We start from the raw sequence: 20,885 nt of genomic DNA on the forward strand, positions 1-20,885 counted from the left end.
TTTTTTGTTTGTTTGTTTTAGCTTTGGCTGTCCTGGAACTTTACATATAGGCCAGGCTTCAGGTCTTCCCACTCACAGAGATCTGCCTGCCTCTACCTCCCCATTGCTGGGATCAAGTCCTATACCAACTTGCCCGACTCCCATGCCTAGCCTTGCACATGGCTTTTCCCACCCCTCTGCTTAATGAATATTTTATTTTGTTTTTAATTTTAAAAATATGTTTAAATTAGCCAGGCAGTGGTGGTGCATACCTTTAATCCCAGCATTCAGAAGGCAGACGCAGGCAGATCTTTGTGAGTTCAAGACCAGCCTGGTCTACAAAGCAAGTTCCACTACAGTCAGAGCTACACAGAGAAACCCTACCTGAAAAGCTAAAAATAACTAACTAAATGCAATATGTATGCTTACATTTTATTTTAGGTAGAGTATCACGCCTGTGTGTGCCACATGAGTGCAGTGTCTCAGGAGGCCATAAGAGGTCATCGAGTCTCCGGACTTGGAGTTGCAGGTGTTTGTGGGCCACCGAGTGGGTGTTGGAAACTGAACCCCATCCTCTGCAAGCACAGTAACTGCTCTGAACTCTGAACGTTCTCTCCAGCCCCACTATGTTTATTTTAAGAAAAGAAAAAAAATTGGTGCACACCTGCCCGCAGTTAGGAAATAGAAGCATGGGTTCAAGACCAGCTTCAGCTAGACAGTGAGTTTGAGGCCAGCCTGGGATAAATGAAATCCTTTCTAAAAGAGAAATAACTAATTAAAAAGGAGAGAGGGCTTTTTTTGTTGTTCCTTTGGTTTTGAGGTTTTGTTGTTTTTTTTTTTTTTTGTTTTTTTTGAGACAGAGTTTCTCTGTGTAGCCCTGGCTGTCCTAAAACTTGATCTGTAGACCAGGCTGGCCTCTAGCTCACAAAGATCCACCTGCCTCTATCTCTTGAGTGCTGGAATTACATTTGTGTGTCACTGCCACTCATTGAGAGAGAATTTAATTTAAGAATGCATGTTAGTCTGTATACAGGAAATACAGAGTATTAAACAATTAAAGTGATAATTTATTGCAATAAATTATCTCCTTAGGAGTCCTTGGAAGTAGGACAAGAACAAAATTCTATTTAGAACGAGGCATGGTGGTTTATGTCTGTGATCCCAGAAGTTGGGAGACAGAGGCAAATGGATCTCTTGTGAGTTCAAGGCCAGCCTGGTCTATGAAATCTAGTTCTAGGCCAGCCAGAGCTACTTAATAAGTCCCTGTGTTAGAGAGAGAGAGAGAAAGCACAATTGGGCTGGAGAGATGGCTCTGTGAAGAGCAGTGGTTGTTCTTCCAGAAGGCCCTAGCATGCACGGCGGCTCACAACTGTCTGTAACTCTCTTCCAGCCCCTGGGCACTGCATAGCATGGTGCACAGACATACATTCAGGCAAATACTCTCACACATAAAATAAAAATAAAATCTCAAAAGAAAAACCGGTTCCTCCTTGGGTCTCCAGGGGCACTACAACCAGGCAAGCATTCACACATAAAGTGAAATAAATACATCTTTTGAAAAATCTATATGGTAAAAATTTATATACATTATAAATTGCTTTTGCCACCCTCCTAATATATATAAATGCCCCAGGGCAGATCTGCTGAAACAAGAATGAAGCAAGGACAACCGATCTGCCACCAGGCATCCTGGGCTCTTTGAAGACTCTCAGGAAGACAGATAGAGGGAAGTTTGGCTAGTTGGGAAAGCTTTCTTAAGGGAATGTAGATGGGCTCACAGGGGAGAAATGTTTGTTTTCCTGCCCAAATCTTATGTGGAGCAAGGCTCACGAGAAAGTCTGAAATACAGGCTTGTGATTACTCTGCAAAGATTCTCCCTTCCATCCAATCAGAGATTTCCTAGCATTAACCGTAGGAATCCTGGATGTGTGGGAACAATTCTAAGTTTGTTTTCAACTCCTCTTGTCTCGACCTCCTGGGACAGACTGAGCTTTGGAACCAGAGCTAGAACAGACTCTACCACTGAGCTACATTTCCAGTTCCAACCAGCAACAACTCTCAGTGGTTGCTTAAAGTTTCCCCTGGAGACAGTGATCAGAAGAGCCCAAGTTCGTGTGGTCAGATAACTTATACCCTTTGGAATTAGCCACAGATCAAGAGGTGGTCAGAGATCCCAAGACAAGGGAGGTCAGTCTGTACTCAGAAATCATCAACTCCACAGCCTTTCAGATTTGTCTTTTCAAAAACAACCACAAAGCTCAAAGTGCTATGCACACCTTCCCTCAGACATTCCTGCCTCCATAGAGAGGAGAGAGCATTTTTCCATTTTCTGTTTGGAAAAACTGAGGCTTAAAGCCTGGTGAGACTGAAATGAGAATTAGAACACAGCTCTCCTACTTCTCCAAGGCACACTCTTCCTTTTAAGATCTATTTTTGAAGTTTGTGTGTGTGTGTGTGTGTGTGTGTGTGTGTGTGTGTGTGTGTGTGTATGCAGGTGTGCAGATGCCCTTGAAGACCAGAAGCATTGGCTTCCCCTTGTACTGGCTGGTTTTGTTTGTCAGCTTGACACTAGCTAGAGTTGTCAGAGAGGAAGGAGCCTCACTTGAGGAAATGCTGGATCTCGGTGGGACCCAGCTGTAAGGCATTTTCTCAATTAGTCATCAATGGAGGAAGGGCCCAGGCCATTTTGGGTGGTGCCATCTCTGAGCCGGTGGTCCTGGGTGCTACAAGAAAAGAGGCTGAGCAAGACATGGGGAGCAAGCCAATAAGCAGCACCCCTCCATGGCCTCTGCATCAGCTCCTGCCTCTAGGTTCCTGCCCTATTTGCTTTCCTGTCCTGACTTCCTTCAATGATGGACTATGATCTGGAAGTGTAAGCTGAATAAATCATGTGCTCCCCAAGTTGCTTTTTGGTCATGGTGTTTTGTCACAGCAATAGAAACCCTGAGATACCTCTGGAGTTGGAGTTACAGACAGTTATGAGCCACCCAGTGCAGGGATGGGGTCCTCGGCAAGAGCAGTGCTTGCTTCTAGCCACTGAGCCATAGCTCCTGTCCTGAAGGAGACACTGCCTTTCAGAGGCTAGGCTAGGTAGGGAGGAGCTGTAGCTCAGCTGACAGAATGCTTGCCAGTCACACACAAAGCCTTGGATTGCATCCCTGGCATTGTTGCTTAACTGTCATTCTAGCATTCAGAAGATGAAGTCAGAAAGAGAACAAGTTTAAAGTCATTCGCAGATACAAAACTGAGTTTAAGGCCACCATGGGCTCCAGGGAAACTTGTCTCAAACAATACAGAAAGAAGTGTTTTGGTTTTTCTTTAGAGTGACCAGTGTAGGAGAGGGGTCTGTTCCTTCAGAGGCAGAACAGGTTGAGTCGGTTCTCCAGCTGAAACACTCTCTCAGGAAGGGTGCTCTTCCCTGGATCCTTGCTGACATGGCCCACAGTTTCCAGAAAGATCTGAGGAGTGTTTCCTTGTGCATGTGCTGGTGCCTATACAGGCCAGAGGACAAGCTTAGGTGTCACTCCTCAGGTGCCATCTACCTGTTGTTGAGACAGGGTCACTGGTCTAGAACTTGCTAAGTACACTTGCTGGTGGTCAGCAAGGCTGAGGGGTCCACCTGTTTTCACCTTCCCAACACTTATATTACACATGTGCTAGAACAGCCATCATGCCTGGTCCCCTCCTTCTCCTTTTCTCTCTTCAGGCTGTCCTCAAATTTGCTTTGTAGTTGGGAATGATCTTGAAACCCTGATCTTCCTACACCTACCCCAGCTGCTGGGATTATAGGCATGTGCCACCATACCCAGTTTTATGCAACGCCTAGAACTCAACTCGGGGACTTCTGCTTGCTAAATGAGCAGGTTGACTAAGCTGCATCTCCAGGCTTCCCCACGCTTTTAACATGGGCTCTGGTCTTGATGTGAGCAAGGGACGAGCTTGATCTGTGGCGCCACCCTCAGCCCCAGCAGCGCAGCCTCGGTTAGCCTCTCATTCTGGTGGCAAACTGAGCTCTTCTCACTCTCAACACACGCTGGGTGGCACACTTTGGGCAAAATCAGTCCTCAGTCTTCTCCAACCGATCCAAATGCGGATACGGTAGTTCTGGAAGGGAGAGTGTCTACAGACTGCTGTTCTCAGTCTTGGTTTTCTGAGAGCTAGGAGCAAATCAGTAGATGGACTTTACTCTTTTCCAAATCTTCCCAGAGCACATGATTCTCAACTTTCCTGAAAGCACCTCCTCCCCTATCCCAGCAGGCAAGCAGCTCCAAGTGTCTCCTTAGAGAAACTGGGGCAGGTTAGGCAGAGACTGCTAGAGACCTGGGAAAGGTCTATAAGGAGGAAAAAGTTAGCAATCCAATATGTTTGGCTCAAAGCTCTCAGATGGAAAGGAAAGTGGTTCAAAGCAGCATGAATATGTCGTGCCTGGTCCCCACTTGTAACCCCATCACTTAAGAGAGACTGAGGCAAGAGGATTACCCTGAGTCGGAAGCTAGCCTGGGCTAAGAGCTTGTCTACACACACACACACACACACACACACACACACACACACACACACACAGGCACACTCTGAAGTTCTAGCTCTTGAAAGGCTGAGACAAGAGGACTGCCCTGAGTCTGGGGCCAGCCTGAGCTACACAGCAAGACCCTGACTCAAAACAAAAGCAGAATCATAATGCCATCCAGTGACAGAGGGAGGCAGATGTGTAATGTACACTCAGCTCAATGAACTGAATGCCTGAACGCAGAGCAGCTAGAAACAGTGGGTCTCTCCCCCGCCCCCCTGCTGAGAAGGAGGTACTGTGTAGGAACTGGATGTCAGCCATGGTGATCTCTGGGGTGAGAGAGCCCCGCTCTCAGAAGCCAGGCCTTCACACATGCCAGGCAAGTCTCCCTCGCCACCACCCATTTTTACTATTTATTTAATTTAAAATTGTGTTTGTGTGGTGTGGGTGTGTGTGGGGGTCAAGGCAAGCCTATGGTGGTCAGAGGATAACTTGTAGGAGCTGGTTCTCTTTCTGCATGTGGTCTCGGGCATCAAAGCCTGGGTAGTAAGCACCTGCACCCACAGAGGCACCTCACCAGCCCTCTCCCTCGTCTTGAATGACTTGCCAGAATAACCAATGTCCTCCATGGCACCAGCTTTCTCTCACACGCTATCAGTGAGCAGGAGTGGCTGAAACTGGCATCACTTTTAGAGAGAACTCCCTATAGACCCTAACAGGTGGCAGTGACGTCAACCCAGGCCCTGACTCCCAAGGGTTGGCTCTGTGTGCTACATACCCATGTCTTTCCAAACACTCAAGTGTCTCTAACTATTTCTGTAAAACATATGAGAAAGTAAAATTTCCTCCATGCAATAAATAACCGACATTTATTTATTTATTTATTTATTTATTTATTTATTTATTTATTTATTTTAGTTGATGTTTTGCTTGTTTGTTTGAGACAGGGTTTCTCTGTGTAGCCCTGGCTGTTCTGGAACTCACTCTCTAGAACAGCCGGGCCTCAAACTCATAGATCTGCCTGCTTCTGCCTCCCTGAGTGCTAGAATTAAAAGTGTGTCCCACCACTGACTGGCTATTTTTCAGTGTTAGGTTAATTTTTTGAGACAGAGTTTTATATAGCCCAGGTTGCCTCCAGCTTTCTATTGTGACTGAAGATGACCTTGAACTCCTAATCCATCACTTCTACCTCCCAAGTGCTAGTATTACAGTCCTGGTGCCACCATATATATGTGTGTGTGTACACACACACATACACACACATACACACACACACACATACACACATATGGATTTTTCTTTTGAGATGAGGTCTCATTTTACAGCCAAGGCTGTCCTAGAACTCAATATGTAGCCTAGGCTGGCCTTGAACTTATTTCCAAATGCTGGGATTATAGGCATGAGCTACATACTGGCTTTAATAGGCTAAAATAATATGGTTACTTCCAGTAAGCAAAATTATTCAAATCTGCCAAAGAATCCAGTTTTTAAAAAATGGCATGCCAAAATTTTATGGATTGAAAACACATTCCTTATGATCTAATGGGTAGAAAAAATGGCTAGGAAGATGGTGAAGGAAGACGAGTGGCAAGGCTCTATGACCTACTTTTTTTTTGGGGGGGGGACGAATTTTGATACAGGGTTTCTCTGGTTGTCTTGGAACTCAGTCTGTAGAACAGGCTGGCCTTGAACATAGATATCTACCTGCCTCTGCTCAGATTAAAGGCGTGTGCCATCATCACCACCACCACCAGGCTCCATGATATGCTTTTGGTTATTACTTCCAAATGGCAGCAGGGAGAAGTGGGAACGTTTCTCTGGTTTTCCTTAGGATTGAGTTGGTGATGGAGTCCAGTAGTTCTTAACAATATCAACTACAGTTTCCAGAGTCTTGAGTGTGAGAGTTTAGGAACTGAGTAGGCCACAGCATTGCCCTCTCCTTTGTGCCTCCCACTCAGCCTGCAATAGGAGCAAACATAGGCTAGAAACTAAATTTGCTTCCTACTCGGCCTTTTCAGAACTAGGCTATGGCCCAGGACCAGTTTTTAAAATAAGAAGTAGCAGAGGGCAGACTCACAATACCAGAGCAAGGGGACATGTCGCCTCATTGTCTCCTTTTAGATCTCAGATGGCTGCATCTTTTCTCTTGTTCTTTCTGCTCCCCTGTCCTCCCCATGAAGACTGTAGAAGAGAGAGAAAGATGAGGTTTTTATGAGAAGTACAGAATCTCCCCCACTGTAACCCCCCCATCCAGATCTCATTTTAGGATTTAAGAAACTAAGAAAAAAAAAAAAAGCCAAACTAATTGCTTTAAGTCATCAGGTGTGGAGGACGAGAGAGGACACTTTCTGAGTCTTTTGGATGTACACTTGAGTATCCACGCCCTGTGTTTATGGAACAACCCTTTAAGGTCACCAGTGTTCAACTGTGTGCTTGCAGGGGTAGAGACAGTACAGTAGGAGAGCTCAGGGTGAGCTTTACTGGTTCTTACTCAGTCACTCATTTTTTTCACGACAGGGTCCTTTCTAACTTTACTTCTGCGTGCCTTGTGTGCATGTGTGCACATGCCTGTGTATATAGTGGCCAGAGGACAGCACACATGGGGGTCAGAGGACAACTTAAAGGAGCAGGCTCTCTCCCTCCACTCTGCTGAGAGAGGTTGGCTTCAGAGGAAGCACCTTCACCTGCCGATCGGTCCCACCAGCTTCATCCTCATCTTTGAGACAGGGCCTCTCATTGGACTGGAATTAGCCAACCAGCTACCTAGCTGGCCAAGGAGCTTTAGGGATCCTCTTCTCTCCGTGTCCCCAGTGCTGAGCTTAGGCGTGAGCCTCTACACCTGGTTTTATTTACTTATGTATTTGTTCTAGTTTATTTTTATACATGGGCTCTAGGAGTTTGAACTCAGCTCTTCATGCTGGCAAGGCAAGCATGTTACCAACTGACTTCTCAATCCAGCCCCAAGTAAGCCTCTTAAAAATATTGTATTATAGATGGCACGGTGGTGCACACCTTTGATCCCAGCACTTGGGAGGGAGAGGCAGGTGAATCTCTGTGAGTTTGAGGCCAGCCTGGTCTACAAAGTGAGTCCAGGACAGCCAGGGCTTCATACACAGAGAAATGTTGTCTTGAAAAACAAACAAAAGGTTATATTATTGTAAAGTATAGGTATGAGGGGCTAGAGAGGTGGCTCGGCAGAGATACGAGTTCAGATCCCAGTACCCACGTCAGATCCCAAGCACCTGTAGCTCCAGCTCTAGGAAATACGACACTCTGTTCCGGCCTCCCCACATGCTTCCACTCATGCGCACAAACCCCCACCCCAGTACATTAAAAAACGTTTGTGCATGTCCATGCCTACACATGTGTGTGAGTGCTGCTGTCTAGGACCACAGGTGTCATATTCCCTGCAATGGAAGTGACAAGTGGCTCTTAGCTCAACATGGGCACTGGGACCTCCGGAAGAGCAGAAGGAGCTCTGAAGAGCTGAGCCATCTCTCCAGCCCTGCGACAATCTTTGCCTGTGGGTGCTGCGGAGCAGTTGTGCTACAGCACAAGTCAGGATATCATAAGACAACTCGTAAGAGTCAGTTCTCTCCTTCTACCTGTCGGTTCCAGGGACTGAACTCAGGGTCTCAGGCGTGGTGGCAAACGCTCCTAGGAACCTGACAGAATCTCTTGCTTATTTGTTTGCTTTTTCAAGATAGGGTTTCTCTGCTTTGTCTAACAGGCCACTATGCCAGGCTTGACAGAATCCCTTTTTAAAAAGTTACATTAAGCACCAGTTCACATAAAAAAAAAAAAGTAAATAAATTTTATGCCAGATGCAGTGGCACACACCTGTAATCCCAGCACTCAGGGAGGCAGAAGCAAATGGATCTCTGTGAGTTCAAGGCCAGCCTGGTCTACAAAGCCAGGGCTACAGAGAAACCATCTCTCAAAAAAACCCAAACATACAAAAATTTTCATTAATTTTTAAATTTTATTTATTTTTATTAATTACAGTTCATTCACGTTGTATCCCAGCTATAGCCCCCTCTCTCATTCCCTCCCAATCCCACCCTCCCTCTGTCATCTCCTCCCATGCCCCTCTCCAAGCCCACTGATAGGGCAGGTCCTTCTCCCCTTCCATCTGACCCTAGCTTATCAGGTCTCATCAGGACTGGCTGCACTGTCCTCCTCTGTGGCCTGGCAAGGCTGCTTCTCCCTCAGGGGGAAGTGATCAGAGAGCTAGCCACTGAGTTCATGTCAGAGACAGTCCCTGTTCCCATAACTAGTGAACCCACTTGGATACTGAGCTGCCATGGGCTACATTTGAGCAGGGGTTCTGGTTATCTCCATGCATGGTCCTTGATTGGAGTATCAGTCTCAGAAGAGACCCCTGGGCCCAGATTTTTTGGTTCTTTGCTCTCCTTGTGGAGCTCCTGTCCCCTCCAGGTCTTTCTAGCTCTCCCTTCTTTCATAAGATTCCCTGCACTCTGCCCAAAGTTTGGCGAGAAGTCTCAGCTTCTGCTTTGATACCCTGAGAAATATGGAACGCGTCAAGAATTTGCATATCATCCTTGTGCAGGGGCATATTGCTGCTGAAGCGAATACTCATTAATATTTTTATATATATGGGTGTTTTGCCTGCATGTATGTCTGTGTACCTGAGGAGGCCAAAAGAAGGTGTCAGATCCCCTAGAACTGAAGTTACAGAAGATGATGAGCTGCCATGTCGGGGCTGGGAATTGAACCCAGGTCCTGTGCTGTTAAGCATTGAGCCATCTCTCCAGCTCCTACATTATGTTTTTATTTTTGTAGATGTGTATGAGCATGTGTGGAGGTTAGACTACAACGGGGTTCAGCTGGTTCTCTTCTCCCGCCATGTGGGCTCCAGGATAGAACTCAAATCATCAAGCTTGGCAGCATGTACCCTTCCCTGCTCAGCCATCTCACCTGCTCACATGGCCTGGCCTGAAAATCACAGCAATTCTCCTGCCTCAGCCTTTTACATGCTTGGATTATAGTTATGTGCCACCATGTTGGCATTAATTTTATCTTTAAAACAGTCAGTTTTGAAGTCAACAATTCCCCAAACAGGTGCTTGAAATTACATAGAAGTCTTGATTGGAGGAGGGGTAAAACTTTGGAGAGGTGGACAACTCTGCCTTTCATGGAAATTTTGGCCAGAAGTCCCTGATACATGCAGTTCCAAAGAGCTCACTGTTTCTTGGGCCAGAAAGACATTTCCAGGCTCCTTGGGTACCAAAGATTCTTGCTTGTGCTGAGCTACTTTGGTAAGCCTCTTTACTGCCTGAATTAGGGCTAGGTCAGAGGCTCCCTGAGCTTAGAGCTGGAGTGGAGCTGAGAGCTGATCTCTAATCTCTTGGAGAAGAAACCAAGCTAAAAGTGACTTACCTGGGAAACAACAGAGGCAGTAGAAATAGTACCCAGATATGAGCAGAGGTTTGCGCCGTGAGGCCCAGGCTTGCTCCAGCTGGCAAGCCTGGGGAACCTGTGGGCTGTTTCTCAGGTTGTGAGGTGTTTTGGCGGGCATGAATGCATGCATGTTCACATTCGTGTGGGCACGCATGAGCGTGTGCGTGTGTGCCCATGGGGCCGGAGACGGGTGGTGGTTTCCTCTTTACCATGTGTTATCTGAGCCATGGTTTCTCAGCTGAAGCCAGCACACTGTGAGGCAGCCGACAGAGCCAGCTCTGTCAGGAGCCCTCCCTGTCTCTCTCTCACATGCTCGAATTACAATCGAGCCAGTACACCTGGCACTTATGTGGATGTGGGAGACAGGAACTTCGGTCACACTTACCCATAAGCAACAGGGACTTAAATCCTTAAACTGGAGACATAGGTTTTTAAAGAATAATTCTCTTAGTTTCATGTTTTTGTTTTTTCGGGTTTTTTTGTTTTGTTTTGTTTTGTTTTTTTAGAAATTATGGGCCTGAGGACAATACCAAACTGGTGTTCACTGGATCTTTTTATGATAAAAATAGCTCTAGTCGGCTCAGGGGACCACTCGAGCAGAAGGCTGTATATGAGCTAGTGCCTACCAGGTCGCCCTCGAGAGGGGACTAGCTTCATATCAACCTTACAAGTTCTTAGATGTGTTTGACTGGCACAGTTTGACCTTATCTCTCTGTTTTCAGGACAGTGATCCACCCCCACCCGAAAACAAAACGAAACAAAACTGGGTTTCTCTGTATAGCCCTGGCTGTCCTGGAACTCTTTAGACCAGGCTGGCCTGGACCTCACCTGTCTCTGCCTCCCAAGTGCTGGGATTAAAGGCGTGTGCCACCACACTAGGTTGACGATGCCGCTTTTGAGAAGAGGCAGCCTGGAACTCAAAGCTGTCTCCAGCAAGCAGAGGAATAAGACAGCTGTGGCGGTTTGACCTTGTGTCTGAATGTTTGGCCCATACAGAGCAGCACTATTAGGAGGAGGTGTGGTGGAGGAGGTGTGGTGGAGGAGGTGTGGCTCTGCTGTAGGAAGTGTGTCACTGTGGGGGCGGGCTTTGAGGTCTCTTTATGTTCAGCCTAATGCCCGGGACCATGTCTGCCTGTATGCTGCCATGCTTCTCACCATGAAGATAAAACCTCGGAAACTGTAAGCCAGCCCCAATTAAATGTTGTCCTTTGAAAGAGTTGCCTTGGTCATGCCTTGGTCTCTTCACAGCAATAGAACCCTAACTAAGACACCAATAAAAAAAGGTAGGTCTCTGCCACAGCACTGTCCACATCCCTTGTTGCTCCTCCAGGTTAAATGAGTAAAGGGAGGCTAGAAGCCCCTGACCAACAATAACGCATCCCTCTTTGACATCCTTAGCTAGCATGCTTACGTGTGCACCCAGTGTATGTAAAGAAGGGGTGAACGAGGGGGGGTCATAAGGATATGTCAATTTGAGAGAAAAAAATTCTTTTGTGGATGGTGGGAGGAAAATGGGGGGTATTAAAATGTGGGATAAGGGCTGGAGAGATGGCTAGAGGTTAAGAGCATTGGCTGCTCTTCCAAAGGTCCTGAGTTCAATTCCCAGCAACCAGATGGTGGCTCATAACCATCTATAACAAGATCTGGTGCCCTCTTCTGGTGTGCAGGCACACATGCAGGCAGAATACCATATAAAACAAACAAACAAACAAAACCTGGGATAAGTTTCTCTCACGCTGGAAAGAAAGCATAAGCTGCAGATTTAAAACAAAGAGGAAATTAAAAAAAAAAGTTAGAAAACAACAACAGAGAGCTCTTCCGACCAGCACGTATCAGGGTCTTCCGACCAGCATTGCCATGAAAGACAGTACTTGCTGGGTGCCTCAATTTTCTGCCACCCCACCTCAATCAAAACTTCTACAGAATTTCAAACACCTGAAAGAAATAACCTTTGGCTTCAGAACCGACTAGTGTGGAAAAAGGTCATGTCTTGAAACATGCATTTTCTTTATGAAGGGGACTGCTCAGGAGTTGCCTGTGAACTAACTACACTCAGCGGCCATCACCAGCCATTGACTGACTAGGGCAAGATAAAGGTCTAAGGCTACCCAGGCAAAGGCAGCTCTGCCTTCCAATGGTAAAGTCAGTTTCTTCTAAGATTGTTTTTGTCTGAGGGGACATCCACTGAGCCAGCTCTCCAGTCCTTCATTTAAACAAGGAAGTAAGTAAGTAAGTAAATAAATAAATAAATAAATAAATAAGGTTTTTGTGTAGTCCTGGCCAACCTGGAACTAACTGTAGCCCAGGCTGGCCTCGAACTCAGAGATCTGCTTGCTTCTGCCTCCCGAGTGCTCAGATCAAAGGCGTGCACCACCACATGGGCTCCTTCAATTTATTATTTTATTTTTGAGACATGCTTACTTATCAAAAGTGGAGGTACTGGAGAGACGAGACACCTCAGCAGATAGGAGCACTCACAGGTTTGATTACTAGCACCTACATGGTGGCTTATAACTATAGCTTCAGTTCAAGAGAATTTTATTCCCTCTTGTGACCCCCAAGGGTATCATACCTGCATGCAAAACATCTCTCCAGCCCTTTTATTTTTGAAAGAGGATCTTACTATGTAGCTCTTACTGGCTTTGAACTCACAGAGACCCCCTGCCTCTGTCTCCAGAGCGCTGGGATTAAAGATGTGTGTCACCATGTTGGGCTCCATGTAGGTTTTTTTCCCCCATTATATTTTGTATGTGTATGATGGTTTGAATAACAGTCACCAAAGACTCATATATTTGTATGCTTAGTCACAAAGGAGTGGCACTAGTTGAATGGACAGGATAGGTTGTGTGGCCTTGTTAGAGGAAGTGTGTCAGTGGGGTGGGCTTTGAGGTTTCAAAAGCCACAGTCTCTTGTAGCTCCAGTGACTATTGGCATGCCGCCATGCTGATAATGGACTTAACCTCTGAAACTATAAGCAAGCCTCCATTTAAATGCTTTCTCTTCATCTCTTCACTGCAATAGAACAGTGACTGAGACAGGGTGTTTTGCATGTATGTGTGTGTCCGTGTACCAAGTACATGACTACTGCCTGCAAGGGCTGGAAGAAGAGTGTCTCACAGCCCCTGGAATTGGAGTCACAGAGCTGGCTACAAGCCCTTGTGTGGGTGCTGAGAATTGAACTTTGGTTTCTCAAAAAGCAGCAAGTGTTCTTAACCACTGAGCCGTCTCTCTGGCTCCCAGTTTATTTTTTGAGAGAGTCTCACACTGAACCTGGAGGTTATTCATTGGCTAGGCTGGATGGTTAATGAATCCAGAAATCCATCTGTCTCTGTCCTCCAAAGCACTGAGATTACAGATGTGGTTTGTGGCACTCAGCTTTTACATGGATGATGGAGGTTCAAACCCAGGTCCTCATGCTCGCAAGGCAAACACTATGTGTGCACACCACAAGCATGCATCTGGAAATTAGAGGACAAATTTCAGAGCTGGTTCTACCTTCCACCCTGTGCGTCCTGGGGATTGAACTCAAGCTAGGTCATCAAAGCTTGGTGACAGGCACCTTCAACCACCAAGCCATCTTGCCAGCCACCAGTTTTCTTCATACTGGTTCATCGGAAAATTCTTTCTGTCTTGAAACAAACAAAAATTGGTTTTACCTGAGTTTAATTCCCCCCAAAGATTAAGGAAGTGCAGGGGACACTGTAGGCAATGGCTCAGCTGGGCCTCAGTCCCTGCCAGTAGGGGGTGTAACAGTTGACAGTTTCATTTATGGGAAAAGGGAGTGTGGAGACAGAAGATGGGCAAGGCTTTACATAGGCCAGTCGTTGATAAATCAGATCTTGATAAGAGTTTATCATCTCGATCTTGGAGGAGCAAATGAGGTACCTCCTTCCTAAAACAGCTCATAGCAGAAAGTCCACATTCCACTGAACATTCTGCTTTTCCCAAGAAAGGGTTAGTCATGATTTAAATATAAAACACAATCCTATGTGGTGATGGCCTGTAATCCCTACTCTTGAGAGATGGAGGCAGAAGTTTCATAAGTTCAAAGTCATCCTCAGCTATAGCAAATTTGAAGCTAGCCTTGGAAACATGAGATCCCAGTCCCCACACAGAAAACTTATCATAGTTTTAATGGCATGGGTCATGTCATTAAAGGCAGGAACATGCCTTTAATCCCTGAACTCAGGAGCAGAAAAAGGTGACTGGATCTCTGCGAGACTAAGGCCAACGTGGGCTACAGACTGAGTTTCAGGACAATGAGGGGGACATAGAAAGATACTGTGTCAAATCAACCAAGCAACCATAACCCCAACCAAATAAACAAAAACCCACAGAGAAACTGAAGGAAAACTCAGCTAGACACAACCTGCAATTCCAGCATTCTGAAGTTTAAGGCAGGAGAATCACAAGCTCAGGAGGTGGAGATCATTGTGAGCTTCGTAATTCAGGGCCAGCCTGGGGTACACGAGACTCTCTCAGAAAAGCCAACCATGATTCTCACTTGCCTTGGAACCTGTGACATCAGTTCAATCCCTGGAACCCACGTAAAGATGGAAAGAGAAAACTGATTCCAAAGTTGTCCTCACCCTGGCATGCAGTTATGCTGTACATACACACTGTCACTCCCCCCTCACACGCAGAAACCTGCACTCTCACACATACACACACACACACAACCACTCATACACCTACACTCACCAACCAACCAACCAAACCACTAACCCACACAATACAACTCTAACATATAAAGGGTAAAACAACAAACAAACAAACAAACAAAACTGAGATGGTTCTGTATGAGGAGGTACACTGAGGATGGTTTTAATACTCAGAAAGAGGCATTTTGGTTCCCAAGTTGGTGTGGCTCCCGTTCGGAGGTTTACCATAGGGCTTCCCCCGTGTTCCTCTCCAGGGCTCCCGAGGTCTTTTCCTTCCTAGCCCTGCTTCTCAAGTTCTCCAGGCTTCTCACCCAAACAGAAGTACAAACAGTGCTCCATTCTCTCGTCTCTCCCACTCTTGCACGGCCTCCTGGAGACAGTTCTAGGGAGGCCTGGGTCTTTTCCTGCCGCCTTCTCCGGGCCTCAGCCGCTTTGTTTTTGCCGTTCTGTCCCTGTTCTGTCCTAGTTATTTCCCACATGTCCGTTCCTGTCTGTCTTCAGCCTTTTCTGGGCAAGGTGCTGCACACAAGCTCCTGTCCCTCAGACGCAGCCCGCCCCTCCCCCAGGCTGCGACTCCTCACTTCTCGGCCCCGCCAAAGCCCCGCCCCGAAGACCAAGCCCCGCCCCCGCCTCGCGCGGGCCCCGCCCCTCACTCACCTGAGGCGTCTCTGCGCGCACAGGGTATTGGGGGTTGGGGGAGAAGGACCGCGTCGGGTGGGAGAAGAGGGGTGGGGAGTCCCCCACTCTGGCCCCGGTGGCCCAGCGCGGGGGGAATGGGGTCACTGAGGCGGCGGCAGCCAGACCGAAGCCGGGATCCGGGCGCTCAGCGGTGGCGGCTCCATCTCCATCAGGGGCTTCACCTGAGGAGGGACCGACCCCCCCACGAAGCCCCCCCGATTACGGCCATTGCCCCCCTCCTGAGTAACTTCCGGTCCCACTACCAGGCGACAGGCGACTGGGCCAAACTCCGAGCGCCCCCAAGCCCGGGAGACTGCTGAGGGAAAAAAAAGGAGCTAGGGGAGAATAGCCGAGCGCCGAAAGATTTAAGTCCAAAAGGCCCTGCTGTGTGGACGTTAAGTCAGATTTATCCCTTCATCTGCATCTAATTTGCAAACTAGGGTGCACTTTGAGGGGGCGCCCTACGTGCCCCAGAACGTCTGCCTCTGGTGCCAAGGTTTGCCGCTGCCCTCCTCAAGACAATATTTGCATTCTTTGTCAATCCTGCCTAGGGAGCAGAAATCCTGCCTGGGGAAACGGTTTGAGGGTGCCAAACACTTTTTTAAAAAGTCTCTTCTCTCTTGGTAGGTATCTCCCGGTCAATATTTTAGGTGGTGATGCAGATGATAGCAGACCTGAGAAGGGGGACCCACTCCTCCATCTTCCAGCCACTGCAAATCCTTCCCCCTAGGACTCCCTCTTGCAACATGTTCACTGTCCAGGCCCAGGAGCTTCCAGTCATAACAAACGCTTTTATTGGCATATTTTTAAAAATAGAGCTCTAAGAGGGGAACCCCTTTGCATCCCAGAGGCAACAGAAAATAGTTATGTAGCCTGGTGCTGGTGGCATACACTGGGCTCTGGTGGCACTCCCAGCACTTTGGAGGCAGAGGAAGGCAAATCTGAGTTCCAGGACAGCCTGGTCTATAGAATAAATTCCAGAAGAGCCAGGGCAACACAGTGAAACCCTGTCTCAAAACACAACAACACAACCAAAGCAAGACAAAGAAACAAAAAGGAAACAGTAATGGACAGTGCTTACACACTGCACATATGGCTGCAGAATCCGAGCAATGCAAAATGAGGACTGGATAGGAGACATCAGCCCCATGGAATGGCTGTGTCCCATGCTTTCATGGGACTACTTGAACATGGACGCGGTGCCAGGCATTGCTGAGTACGCCTCGCAGGTTCCAGATGGGGGCTACAGTGTCTGGCTGCACATTGTAACTGTCATCCACGGCTTTACAAATGATGGTCAATTCCTTTTGCCCAGCTGGCACATGAACTCTCAACTGCCATATGCGCCAAGCCCAAGCTTTCCTGGGCTGCTGTCCCTCCCCCTCTAGCTCGGCTTCCTGCCAGGTCAGCCCGCCATCCGTGGACACATCAACTCTAATTACAGCCCTGCCACCACCACTCCATGCATAGCCCTTGACAGTCATCTCTCCTGACTCTACCATTGCGCCGTCTTGAGGCTGTGTAATAGCTGACTGGATAGGCAGTTCCTGAATGGACGGAGACAGGTCAAAGTCTACTGTGTCCCAGTCCACTGACGGACAGAAGCCTTTGTAATCCCGCCTCTGCCAGTGACTACGGCTTTCCTCTGACTGTACGCTCACTCTGCCCAGCCATTTGACATGGCGGGCACCAACCACTCCAGGAACCACCACCCGCACTGGGAAGCCGTGGTCTCGGGGCAGAGGCTGACCGTTCATTTCATATGCCAGGAGGACCTCAGCTTCAGGGTCCATGGCCCGAGCCAGAGGGATAGATGCTCCATAGGCAGTCCCAGTGGGGTCTGAGTCCAGCCCCTCAAAACAGACATGGGCCTCAGTTTCACAGAGTTGGTGACCAGCCTGGGCTAACACATCACAGAGCCGTGCCCCGGCCCAGCGTGCTGTGCTGATGGCCCCTGTTCTCCATTCCAGACCTTTAACTTCCTTGACTTTACTCATTTCAGAGCGCCGGTTGCCAGCACACTGTAGGGTGACAGTGACCTCATGTTTGGGAAACTTATACAAATCATCCAGGGACAGAGACAGTGACTGGCCTCCAGGTGCCCCTACGACATGCAAGCGATAGGTGTCTGGGTCCAGGTTAGGTACCGGCAAATGGTTCCGGGTGAAGAAAATAGGGTTTGGTGTGATGTAGTTTTCTGTTAGCAGTTCAGGGGGAGGCTCTGCATTAAAGGGGCGCTGGCTATTAATCCTCAGGGCTGGATGACGAATAGGATCATTAGCATAAGGGTCAGAGGCCTCCAAGGTGGGGGCCAACTTATCTTCAGGGTTCAGTTCCCCAATCTTATACTCAGCCAGTAACTCTCGTACATGAGGCTGGTTGTGAACAGCATACAGGGCCCAGAAAGGCTCTAGGGGACCCCCAGCTGCTAGCATCAGTTTTGACGGTCCACCTGGATGTAGGTCCACAAATGTTGTGACATCAAAGACCTCAGAGCCTAGAGTCACCCAGACTCCAGTTTCAGCGCTGTTGTGGGCACGCACATCCTCCTTAGTGTACATCTGTGGTGCCTCCTGAGCAGCCTATGGGTAGGGAAGGGAGAGAGCAAAAGGAACAGAATATGAAATCACTCTAGGTCATTCTGACCTCACCCACAGTCAGCCTGGGAAGTTAAGGGAACTTCTGCAGTATTTCTGCAGTTCGTGAAGACAGAGCCGTCATAGGCAAGGGCACGTAAGACCCCTTTGTCGCGACACTGAAGCCCCTTCCCGCTTACCCTGCACCGATGCTCATGATAGGCCAGTACCGCACCGAGGCCGAGCAGGGTTCCCACGGCTCTCCATCCCCTGGTCCTTGAGTTACCATCAGGGAAGGTGAGGCCAGGAGGATGGGGCTTTGCTGAATCGTTTGTGGAGCATGCTTGAATGCACAGCCTCAAGGGCATTGACTTGACTCTGGAAGACAGAGGTAGCACAAGAAGTCCTGTGGCTGCCTCTCCCTCATTAGTCACTGGTTTTCAGTTGGAATTCAGTTTCTTCCTGATGGGTAGGACCAGTGAAATATGGCTTTCACTTTCTCCTACCTCTGCACTATATTATCTGCCAGATAAGATAAATATCTGCCAGATAAGACAATTATGAGATGGACTAGGAGATAAGTCTTGGAATGGGATAGCCTACCTGAAGGCCTGAGGAAGCCCTGCAGCCACAGTTTGGTAAAACCGCAGCAGCATTGTGGAGGACCTAGAAGAAAAAGAAGAAGAAGAAGAAGATGAAGAAGATTCTAGGTTTCAAAACCAGAAAAGTCTCTGTGAGGGGAACATTTGGGGGAGCTCAGAATACAAGGTCCAAATGGGTTCTTAGAGTAAACTCGAAGCCCTTCAGAGGGAATGGGGGTGGAGTGCGGACAGAAAAGTACAAAGGCCTCTAGAAAGAGCAATGCCCCAGGCCAAGGGACTAGAGGACAGATACAGGTTTGCTGGTGTGAGTGTGTGTTTTAATGACACTGGGTATTGAATCTAAGGCCTTAAGAATGTTACAGCCCTACCACTGAGCTATATCCCCATTCACACAGCTTGTAATTATATCTAAAGGGAGACTGATGAAAATAGAGATGAGCAGCAGTGGCAGCCTAATGGGGTGAAGGGGCCCAAACCCTAGAAGCAAGCTGCCTTGGGTTTATAAAACCAGGCCTTGTCATTAACCAGCTCCCCAGGCAACACAAGCAGGTTTCCACGAACCTGTATCCTCATCTCTACCCAGAGGAAGTGAAATGAAGAGTAAACAAGTAATAACATTCACTCAGGCCTTCCTCTTCTCTTCCTCCACCCCTCTAAATAAATACCCGACCTGGGAACTCAACCCCAGCTCACAGTCTCCACCCTAACCTTGTAGTCTATGCCATTCAGGTGGTTTCAGCAAAGCGAGCAGTCAGTGGCCAGGGTGTCAGGGGATGGGCTAGTGAAGGAAGTTAATTTTTCTGCCCTCTGTCCTGCAGCAGTGTCTTCCTCACAACCCAGTGCCGCTCTGACCCAGGAGAGTCAAAGTGGAGAGAAGTTAGAAGCTGCTGGTTGCTGAGATGCTAGGGATGGGGCTCTTATGGATGGGGAAGGAAGGAAGATGGAAATAAGAGCGAATTCTTCGCTTTTTGCTTGGGCCAAGGGGATCAGTGCTCTTCCTGACATATACCCTAAATTTCAGCAACCCGCTTTTACCGCCTGGCTCCAGGTTTGGGAAGGGTGTCCTGCCACTCCACGGTGCAAGCGCTTACTTTCCGGTACGCTTTAGGGAGGGGGTTGTCTATGTCCAGAATTTGGACAGAACAGCAGCCTGCGACCCCAGGAGCACCCGCACATCGTAAATGGAGGTGCTGGTCCTTCTGCTACTCCTAAGATTTGGAGCCTCACTGGTCCCCTTGGACCCACCGTCGCCCTCCCACCTCTCCCTCCTGGTCGCAGTCCCCTTACCGGGCTGGATGTCGGCAGCAGAACAATTCCCCCGCCCCGCGCGGGACGAGCGATCCCAGCGAGCCGGGGCGGGGCTCGGCCTTGACGTCACGTGTGTGCAGGCGTGCTCACGCCCCTCGCCCGCGCCGCAGCCATTGGCCTCTCCAGCTTCGCAGCTGTTCCCGACCAGGACTGGCAGCTGTAGCCGGGTGGCCGGCGGCGAGGCGGGGGCGGGGCGTCACCGGCTCCCGGCTGGTGCAGGCCTGTGCCGTCCACGGACACACAGGGTTGAGCAGACCGCAGTTCCGTAGGGCAACGGGAGGCCCCGCAGGCGCCCTGCACCTAGGCAGCGGAGGGTGACCGGGGCTCCGGAGGTGGGCACGATATGGGGGAGCCCCCCACCCCAGTGCTGCGGCTGTATCCCGCACCTCAGCAGTTTTTAGTGTTGCGGCTGTTGAGCCCTGCTTGTTTTAGGGAAAGCACGGCTAGGAATAACAACAAACAACGCCTAAGATAGTGGCTAGAGATCCTCAGAGTGGATTTCTGAAGTGCGAAATCAGAAACACTGAAAAACCATTTATTTATTTATTTATTTATTTATTTATTTATTTATTTATTTATTTATTTATTTATTTATTTTGAAACAAGGTCTCACTACGTAATCCTGGCTGGTCTGGAGTTTAGCTTTGTAGGCCAGACTGGCCGGGAACCCAGAGTGCCGGGCTTAAAAGCGTGCCACCTTAACCAGTCCTGAACACTGACTTTAAATTTTACGTAGTGATTTTTTTAAAAAGCATCTACTTTAACAAGAAAAACTGGCAGTTTAACAAAAGTAAATAAAACATTGTATATCAAAGCAAAGGTCATAAGTAGAAAAATTCGTCATTACTCTTTACCATTTACTAGGGACTGAAAATTTGACACTTAACCTGCGCCCCGGGAACAAAAATTCATAGACTGCCCTCTAGAGACCAGTCGTATCAATTTAAAGCAAAACTTTTTTCTTTTTTGAGACAGGCTTTCTCTGTGTAGCCTTACTTGGCAGTCCAGGCTGGCCTCGAACTCACAGACCCGCCTGCCTCTGCCTCTGAGTGCTGGGATTACAGCCGTGCGCCACTGTATCCGGCTTTAAAACAAAGCTTTACATTGGAAGATCATCTTTTCCCTTTCAGTTCTCCAGATTTTTTCGAGCAAT

The 20,885-nt window shown here is 48.2% G+C and overlaps 1 protein-coding gene across 1 annotated transcript; it reads right to left on the reverse strand.

Annotated features, from left to right (window-relative positions):
* Window positions 1-16,017: 16,017 nt before the first annotated feature.
* Window positions 16,018-19,777, reverse strand: Suox (sulfite oxidase). The gene is made up of 4 exons (XM_055601161.1): window positions 19,712-19,777; window positions 18,426-18,488; window positions 18,023-18,200; window positions 16,018-17,828 (listed from the first exon to the last, which is right to left on the reverse strand). Exons 2-4 carry the CDS (start codon window positions 18,476-18,478, stop codon window positions 16,419-16,421), a joined length of 1,641 nt encoding a protein of 546 aa, XP_055457136.1. The 5' UTR covers window positions 18,479-18,488; window positions 19,712-19,777; the 3' UTR covers window positions 16,018-16,418.
* Between the last annotated feature and the right edge of the window lie 1,108 nt (window positions 19,778-20,885).

Source organism: Psammomys obesus, unplaced genomic scaffold (assembly GCF_907164565.1).
Source record: "Psammomys obesus unplaced genomic scaffold, mPsaObe1.curated_primary_1811, whole genome shotgun sequence".
NCBI lineage: Eukaryota > Metazoa > Chordata > Mammalia > Rodentia > Muridae > Psammomys > Psammomys obesus.

What these genes read in the sequence shown, in the direction of transcription:
- Suox (XM_055601161.1), bottom strand. Translation starts at nt 18,478, where the DNA reads ATGCTGCTGCGGTTTTACCAAACTGTGGCTGCAGGGCTTCCTCAGGCC. An exon ending in GGGCTTCCTCAGGCCTTCAG is followed by an intron (nt 18,201 to 18,425) that starts GTAGGCTATCCC and finishes TCTGTCTTCCAG; the next exon opens with AGTCAAGTCAATGCCCTTGA. An exon ending in ATCATGAGCATCGGTGCAGG is followed by an intron (nt 17,829 to 18,022) that starts GTAAGCGGGAAG and finishes CCCTACCCATAG; the next exon opens with GCTGCTCAGGAGGCACCACA.